The 9,646-nt window shown below is 39.9% G+C and overlaps 1 protein-coding gene across 1 annotated transcript; it reads left to right on the forward strand.

Annotated features, from left to right (window-relative positions):
- Positions 1-140: 140 nt before the first annotated feature.
- Positions 141-9,397, forward strand: LOC106819800 (alpha-1,2-mannosyltransferase ALG9-like; the record flags this gene model as incomplete). Its single annotated transcript, XM_014824386.1, has 14 exons — positions 141-296; positions 2,507-2,712; positions 3,231-3,393; positions 3,689-3,750; positions 3,952-4,039; positions 4,214-4,319; positions 4,694-4,782; positions 4,992-5,102; positions 5,317-5,388; positions 5,832-6,003; positions 6,530-6,680; positions 7,125-7,245; positions 7,600-7,730; positions 8,020-9,397. Coding segments are annotated over 14 exons (1,752 nt in total), but the record flags the coding sequence as incomplete, so codon positions are not given.
- Between the last annotated feature and the right edge of the window lie 249 nt (positions 9,398-9,646).

Here is a 9,646-nt window from a genome sequence, read left to right on the forward strand (position 1 = left end):
CTGTCATACCATTGACTTTGAAAATCTGATGGGCCTCCTGAGTATTTGATGGCCTCGGACCATCGGACCATCGCTTATTTCGACCACTGTATATATATATATATATATGGTGCAGATGTAAGTTTCTAGTAACATTTTAGTTTGACATTTACAGGTCGTCATTAACTGACCATTATCAAGCACCATGGACCCTGTCTGGTTACACAGCATTCAAGGCCCTACTCTCTGCAAGACTTGTTGCTGCTATATGGTGTAACATTTCTGATTGCGATGAAACGTACAACTACTGGGAACCGGTATGCTTCATCTGCTCATTTTCTGTTCCCTTGAACATATATTTAAATAAAATTGAACTTGAATATTTTATATTCACCAATGTTTTAGATTCTTGCTCGGTCTGCACCTTACTTGTATTAAAATAATTATGCTTGAGCAACCCCCTCCCAGTCTCACGAAATGACATGTGCATGCAGGGGTAGAAATTAACTTTTGAACACGGGAGTCTAACAGACTCCCTACCCTCAAAAAGAGGGAGTCCGTAGCAAAATTAAGGAGTCCGCAGTCTGAAGTTCAAAACTAAAGATATTAACAAGAACACATGTGCTTATTTTTAAGATTCATGCGGTTGCGCGTCTGCCAAATTTTCTTTGGACATTAGCTGAAAAAATACGGCAATTCTGCGAGGCCGTGCTTCGGAACGAACTAGCTAGTACATATGGCAGAATCACACGGACTCCTGCATATGTCAAATCAGGGAGTCCGACAGTAAATCAGGGAGTATTTGACTCCGGACTCCCGTTAATTTCACACCCTGTGCATGCACAAGTACCACTTTTATTTATTATAATCACGTGGAACTTTATGCTATCTTGTAGTGTCCAGTATGTCAGTGATATAATGGGTAATAGATGTACGTATCTTATAATGTTTTCGGGTTCTTTATATTATACTGGACTCAAGGGTTTAAATCCACATCAGTAGAACCCACTCCAGGAATCTGGCTCGGTCCAGTTTTGGCAGCTCTCACGCTTGCTCTCCATATGACACGATTCAAGGGGTCTACAGCGGAGAGATTCCACTGTTCCCTATTCTTCTTCACAACCTCCTTCCAAGACATCTTCGGCCTCCCACGTCTTCTTACACCAACAACTTGAACTTCACCCACTGTCTTGATGGCACCGGTGGAGCGCTGAACATGGCCATACCAGCGGAGTCTTCGCTCACGTAATATGACATCAAGGTCCAAGATACCCAATCTGCCCAGCAGCTCCTTAGAAGGGGCCAAATCCTCGATTGTGACATTGCAGATCCATCTGATCATTGCCCTTCATTACGCCGGAGGCGTTGCAAGTCAACAGATTTCATTGCCCATGTCTCGCTCCCGTGCAGCATGGCGCTGCGGACACAGGTGCCATACACATGACCACGAGTCCTGAGGGACAGATGTCGCGGAAGCAGCTTCCGAAACTTCCCCCAGGCGGTCTTTGCTCTAATGATAGTGGCTAATTCACAGCCACCACCCGCCGAGAGAGTATCACCAAGGTAGCAGAAGGAGGGTGCCACCTCCAGTTTGTCCTGCACAATCTGCACCTCTAACAGTGGTCTGCCATCAAATGGGCGGGCATCGCCCATGCACCGCTTGCATCGTAAGTCCGGGTCGTCATTGAGTCGGCCTTTTATGCCACTACACTTCTTATGTACCCAGTGTGCACAGCCGCGACAGCGGACGGAATTACTCCCAACACCCTTCCTGCACACAACGCAGGAGTACTTCCCGGAGTCTCCCAAGAGGTCAAGTTCAGCACTACAAATCATGATTATGATTATTATCGCTTACAACGATGGTGGCGCCACTGGCAGCGCACCCACTGAAAAGTTGCGCAAAGCAACGTTTCGGCTGCAGGCTACAGACCGAGGGTGTTTCTTATTTATTAATTTAAGAGCAGAAGGATTGCAATATCTTATAAACGACATATAGTTTCAGTTATAATATGGATAAATTTGTCCTAAAATGAATATAATTACAATTTTGTGATTAGCCTTCGGTCTGTAACGTGCAAAATATTTTGGCAAATGCGCAACTTTTTCAGGGTGGCAGCACAGTTGCTGGTGTCATGTCAGTGCCCAAAAATGACGATTTCGAAATTCAATGTTGTTTTATGACAAACGTGAATGCGTAAAATAGATATTTATGGGTATGTGCTATTATTTATAAATCTACTATCATAATATACTCTCAAATTCTAGAGCAAAGTATTCCTTTAACTTCCAGCTGTGTTTACTTTTGACAATCCCAACAGTCATGCTGTGTTTTGACAGCTTAATGTATACAAATCCAAACTAATGGTTAATCTATGTATTATTAGGGCGGCTTTGACAGGTAATTGACTCCAATTTTGGGGAGGGGATGAATTGCTCGACATTTATTGCTTCTGAAATATTCTGATCTTTAACTTTTTTACCTAATACGAGTATTTTACATGGACTTTTTTATGTATGTTTTCAGTTGCACTACATGATGTATGGCTCAGGTTTCCAGACGTGGGAGTACTCGCCAACGTATTCAATCCGCTCTTATGCATACATCTTAATTCACGCGATTCCGACTTCGCTCTACAGCCAGCTCATTCAGCCCAACCGCATACTCGTCTTCTTCTTTCTACGATGTGTTCTGGCATTCTCTTGTGCCCTTTGCGAGGTTTACTTTTATAGGTAAGTTTATCGAGGCAATACAGCTTTGTTTCTTTTAGTTTTATGTGAGGGTTGCTCAGAAAGTTTGTTAGATGCACTTCCGAATGAAGTGACCGACTTATGCACCAGGCTTTTGTCAAGTTTTAAATAGTGTTAAGTGGCTGAGAGTGAGAATCTGTAAAGAATAGAAACACTGAAATTAATCTGAAGTGAGATTTGTATATGGAAACAAGTCCAGAATGAAAACAGGTAGCAATAATGAGCCATAAACAGTGAGATATACAGCCTTGCTTTCCTAAGTTCTGGTGGCAATAATTGTGTAGCGAGTCAGTTATCCTACAGAAATTTGTCCCAGCAGGAAGCAATGCGTAACTTCTACATATAGATTAGTTTTAAGGATGCACAAGTCTAGGAAGCAATAGATCATATTCTGAACGTACATCCTATTATCTATGTTGACTGGATTAAATATTGGTATAGTAACGGAACGTGAGTAATGTACCGTGCAGTCTAACCTAATCGGAATATCGTGTTTCTAGGGGTGTATGCAAGCAGTTTGGCTCGCACGTTGGCCGCATGACGCTGTTGTTCCTCATCCTGAGCACTGGCATGTTCATTAGCAGCTCTGCATTACTACCCAGCTCATTCTCGATGTACATGACCATGCTGGCGATGGGAGGCTGGTTTCTAGGCACGTTCTGGGTGAGAAATGCATCGATGCAGAAACGTTTGCGCGAGGTCTAGAGCCGGGATGTTTTGCCCAGTAGTTTTCGTCTAGTCGCCTGGAGGTAGCATGTAGATAGATGAGCGGTAGCAATCGGCGTAGTTCATGAAAATCGGTGAAACGTTCGTAGTTGTTAATTTTGAAGATTTTGATTGTGAGCTTCTCAGTGGTGACTGTTGTGCCTGAAACATACCAGTCACAACAAATGTACTGCATAATGATACGGAAAATCTAGATAAATTCGGAATAAATAATCTTTAACGAATGTTTCAGGTGAGCATATTGGCAGTAGCAGCAAGTGCAATTATAGGTTGGCCCTTTGCTGGTGTGCTTGGGTGTGTATTTCATCAATACAGTAAATATTTAAGATGTGTTATTAAGTCAATCTCCTGTAGGTGGAGAGACTTCTACTCTAGTTTGAAATGGTATAGCTGTGATTACATTCAGTTGAAGTTACTGATATGAATATTTTGCTAAGCAGCTTTGTCGAAACATACTAGAACTCAATGCATAGATATGTATATTATTGTTTACAGGATACCAATAGCATTCGATCTTGTAGTAAGAAAGAAGAGAGTACTCTATTTCTTCAAGATGGCAGGAGTTTTTGGCTTTAGTATACTGGTACGTGTTAATATATTATAAAAATGGAGAATTTTGCAGATTTCCACTATACGATATATGCATTAAACAGCTCACTATAGCCATCTGTTGCTTATTATAATGAAAAAAAATCATATGCAATATCCAAACTTATATACATACTGTGGTACAAACATTTAAGGGGTTTATTGGCAGTGTGTGTCTGCACATATCGATAGCACCTACTATGGAAAGGCAGTGATCACACCCTTAAATATCATACTCTACAATGTCTTCAGCGGTCATGGACCTGATCTATATGGTGAGCATAACCTTTATTTTAAGAAATTTTAAGATATTTCTGGTATTAAACCAGTATGTATGTAGTATGTATAGATTTTCCTAATATTTTATCAATGTATGACCTGTTGTCTACAACAAACGTAGTGAAATTAGTGAAAATTGGTGTAAAATAATGTTTACTTTTTTAACAGATCAAAAACAATTATGTAGTTAGTTATTTAAGTGTCTCAATGAGATAAATGTTTTAACATTGCTTAGATGTAAAGGTGAAGAAGTCTTGTAAGTTTGATGAACAGCACTGTCGTATATTTCTTACCAGCTTGCTGAATCGTCATCAACTAACCTCCGTGCATCCGAGCCACTGTGTGAATTGCTCTACAACTCTCCTTGCAGGTGTCGAGCCCTGGAGTTACTATCTCATCAACGGCCTTCTCAACTTCAATATGGTCTTTGTGCTGTCCTTTCTGGCACTGCCGCTGACAGTAAGTGTGCAAATCTTACTTACAGACAGAGCTGCTGAACCATCTGTAGGCAACACCGACCTTACTTAATACTGTTAATTGTGCATGCATTTGACAATGAAAGATAATGTATAATGTAGACATAGTAGGTATATTATTACATAAAACTATGGCTGTGGTTATTCTGCTGTTGAGTGATGTGTTGTAAAATAGTTGATATTGCATTCTAGTATATGACTGGATACATACTCGATATCCCTGTGTCTGGTCGCATTCCAAGCTGGCTGAGGTTATTGGCCATGTACATCTGGCTAGCCATCTTCTTCCTGCAGCCTCACAAGGTGAGAAATTAATTTCTTATCCTTCATCACACATATCTGTACATAACACCTGTATTCAACATGGACTGTGCGAAGTTTCATTTAAAAGTTCTCCAGAATAAAAATCAATACACTCGTCCCAGAATGTAGAAAAACGTTTAGCTGAATCAAGATGTTTAGATTCGTATATACACTTCAGTGTTTATTAAAGTGTTGCCTATGTGAACATTGCTAGGAGGAGCGGTTCCTGTTTCCGGTGTACCCACTCGTGGCTTTACATGGGGCTGTGGCTCTCGACTGCATCCAGGTATATCAATTGTTACTGTTTAACAATTTAACACATTTTTTTTTTAAAGTTTACTTACATTTGTCATCTACTGAACGGATTATGCCGGTGCAGACACATCCTGTTCTATGTTTGAAACCAATGTATAACAACAGCTTGACAAGTGTAATGTCAGTAGTAATTATACTTTCAAAGGAGGCCTAATGGCATGTAATTAGGTACAAAATAACGTTTTTAGGTGAAAAATGGGAAGAATACAATAAATTCCTTGGTTTCTCCAGGTGAAATTCCAGACGTAATCATGTAACTGAAATGTTATCTATTTATAATACCAAAATTGAAAAGTGCAGTGCACGTTGAGAACATTTTACATAAAAGTGCGGATAGTGTTAGGTTCCAAGCGATCTTTTATTCCCATCTTTATATGCTTCAATATTTAATTGAGCAATTGCCTGTTCTTGCAGAAACTCTATTGCCATGTAGCAATGGGACTGATGCACAGGAAGATGCAAGTAGATCCTCAAACTAAAACGTCCCCCTATCAGCACTACACAAAGTCGTCTGCGTGGCTTGCCATCGCATTCTCAGTGGCCTTCACCCTGCTCTCAGTATCTCGGAGTCTTGCCCTTTACAAAGGTATTACACTGTTGTCTTTGAGAGGGCGTGATTACTCGTTTAATTAATTGTTGTCATTATTTACCATGTTTGGTAAACCAGCTAGGTGTTTCTGGGATATTCTTGGTCTTTTATTTCATTGTCATACATGTAGTTTTCTACTGTTGATAGATAGGTGTCTTATTGGTTGGCTTCGAAGTTTGATATATTGGTCTAGATAATTAATAGGTGTTTATGCTGACTACTAGCTTCTTTATCGCATCTACTGTGTAGATGCATTGAGAGATCTGTGATATTAATGTGAATTTTTAAACTGTCGTGATATTAGAAGATAAGTCACACGTGTGGTGATGGTCAATCACAGCACTGTGCACATTGAAGGTTATGCATTACGATAGCTGAGAGACACGAGTGTAGAATCACACTTTGCCGCTATCTGCATCGTGCTGTTGTCGTCATACATTATCTGCCATGTGACATTAAAACGAGGACACGCTCACGCCAGAGACTGGTCACTACTGTATGTACTGTATATGCTTGACTGTAGGTTACCACGCACCCCTAGACGTGTACATGGAGATGAACTGGTTGGCACAGGACACTCAGGTACACACTCTCCCTGCGGACAAGGCTGTTCACGTCTGCGTGGGAAAGGAGTGGCATCGCTACACCAGCAGCTTCTTTCTGCCAAATACGAAGTGAGAGAGTGACACTGAGAGAGGGTGAAAATTTTGGTGAACGTCACGTGTGTACTGACAGTGAGCTAACGAGTAGATCATGCTAACGAGTTGATCGTGCTAATTTTCGTGCACATTCTAATACCGAAACTGCAGCTTCATAAAATAGGACAATCAATGTAATGCTCACCTGAGTATTTACCATTGTACGTTTTTGTGCATATTTTAATGAGACTGATGTTTTTATTGTCTATTAAATCTGAATTTCAGATAATCATTTTCAGAAAATCATTATATTCAGAGAAACATTCAGATAGTCATATAGAATCAATGATATAAATGAATGTTATTCAAATGCTAGTTTATGCAATGTTTTGAGAGCGTGTGTCAAAATTTATTAAACACGTGTGAGCGCTTATATAGCCATAGACAGTTGCATCATAGGCAGCGTGTGTTTGCTTGCAGTTGGCACTTGCAGTTCATTCAGTCAGAGTTTAAAGGTCAGTTGCCGAAGCCTTACGGGAACTCTTCATCCGAGGTGCCATCGCAAATGAACGATATGAATCTAGAGGAGCCTTCACGATATGTAAGCTCGCCCTTGCTTTATACGTGTCTTGTCAACTCTTGTCTGGTGTAAATCTAATGATAAACAATAGTAATAATTTGCTATCATACCTTATCAATGGTGAAAGCTATTGGTGTGGGTTCAACATATTGCTTATATGTCAGTATAGATTATATGTGAGATAATGTGCAGAAACAATAACTTGTAGTAAATATGGCAACAAATTCTAAACATACTTCATACGTGTCCACAAGTTGGCCATATTTAAATGTATTCTAAGAGCGTGCCAACTTATCGCTTGTATTTTTTGTATGCGCAATGTCTCTCATCTTGGCTCAGTCTGAGTGACGCGTAACAGGCTTGTTCTTTGTGTAGATCGATGTGAAATACTGCCACTACCTGATAGACCTTGATTTACCGCAAGAGTCTGCGTTAGAACCTAGGTACACACAGATGTCAAACGACTGGAAAGTAATAGCATCACACCCGTTCCTAGATGCACCTAGGTAGGTATCATGCGTGCACTCGTTCCTATCTACATGTAGTAACATAATTAATTTCACGGGCATACACACAAGTAACCAATGTTACACCGAAGGTGTGCTCTAGCGACATTTTCTTCACGGTTAGGAAATTTCTGGACGGTTCTTACGAAGATTCGTTAAACCAACGATGTGCCAAAACTATTCACGTTGGTTTCTATAATGCTTCAGAGTGTGATGGTCTTGTTGATTGTATTTTAACAGAAGAAAGTTTGCAGTACAAAATGCAAATGAATTTGCTTGTACCTTTCAGGTCACATCAACTGTTCAGATCATTCTACATTCCATGGGTTACATCGCACTACTGTCAGTATGCAAATTACACCCTGCTGAAAACTACAAGAACGAAAAACAAAAAGGCAAAGCAGGACAGCTAACAATATCAAGGACAGACGTGTGTCAACTTTCTTGCAAGATTTTGTACAGGGATTTTGATTACATCGTATTATTTTATGCTTTGGTTGGGTGGAGGTGTTATGATCTGGAATAATGGGTTTTGCATAAAAAGGTGTATTTGCAATTTTCATGGAAAATAAGTTGCCATGCACATTGCGAGGTGACCAGATGTGGTATTGTGTGGTTCTTCGTGTCTGGTACGGTGATAGATTACATACGTGTGCGGTCCTCTGTGATTTTATTCTACCCTGAACGTTTAGTGCTCACACATATTCGCATTGCATTCCACTAATCAGACAAGTCAGGAGTTTCAATTTAGCCTTTAGTTCATCGCTAACTTTTTCCGCTCTATGGCATCAATTCATAAGCTGATTGCACCTACTTAATTTAGCCACAAATACATAAATCATACGTTTTACGAAACATTAACAATTTCTATCCAGTTGTTATGCTTTCCAACAAAGATCTTATTGGTTTTTAAACTCTGGTGACTTTGTCTAAAGTTTAATATATTCTACTAAGATGGCGAAGTTACGATGAAAAGAATATAACTATTGATCGTTCCAGTTGGAATACTGGCAACAGGTGATTATGGCTGCCATATTGGCTAGTGTCTAACATGCCTTGTATTGTCGTTGCCCGTATATATTACTTGACAGTCAATACTCATTATGTTTTGAAATGTAGACATTTCTGTGAAATCATGTGCTCACAGTGCGATTTATTATGATTTAACATAATAGCTGTTGTTTACACTAACGGTGACTTTCATACGGCACAATTCAATTTGATATGTAATTGTCCTAAGCTGTTTGTATAGGGTTGATACGCATCTTCCGGTGGTGAAAGAATTTTATTTGTTAGGTGGAAGGTTTATTTCTGTTATAAAAACACCTTTTGTCAGGAAAGAATACTTCTATATTTGTGATTTCAGTGTAGCATAGTACCATTTGATGCCTATAGTGTTAAGTAAAACGACATGTTGACTATTTTCTGTTTAATCACAGTTTTATTAAGTTAAACTGCCTGGATGTTGAAGCTGACCAATGAGTGTATGACTGCATAGTAATATCATAATTTAACACATAGTACAACTAGAGCTGCAATTCTACCATTGTTCTATGCAAAGACACAAATGCTGACCAGTTGGTTAATTAACCAATATTCAGGCCACTCATCTTTCACACTGAGCATGCTGTCCTGCTAGGGCAATACATTTGTTTATTCGTAACAGATAGTAGCAGTTATGTGTATGTTATACTGGATAATAATCATGATTTCTCCACCCCCCCCCCCTCATTCTCCACATACACCTCCCACCTCTTTCATCATTCACATTATCTCCCTTAGTGTCCGCTTCTCTACCCACCTCCCCACTGCATCCATTACTATCGCTTCTGATTCTCACCTCGTCCACCTCTCATCTCCCTCACCCACTTCTCATCTCCCTCATCCACCTCTCATCTCCCTCACCCACTTCTCCA

This window comes from Priapulus caudatus, unplaced genomic scaffold (assembly GCF_000485595.1).
Source record: "Priapulus caudatus unplaced genomic scaffold, Priapulus_caudatus-5.0.1 Scaffold4515, whole genome shotgun sequence".
Taxonomy (NCBI): Eukaryota; Metazoa; Priapulida; class Priapulimorpha; order Priapulimorphida; family Priapulidae; genus Priapulus; species Priapulus caudatus.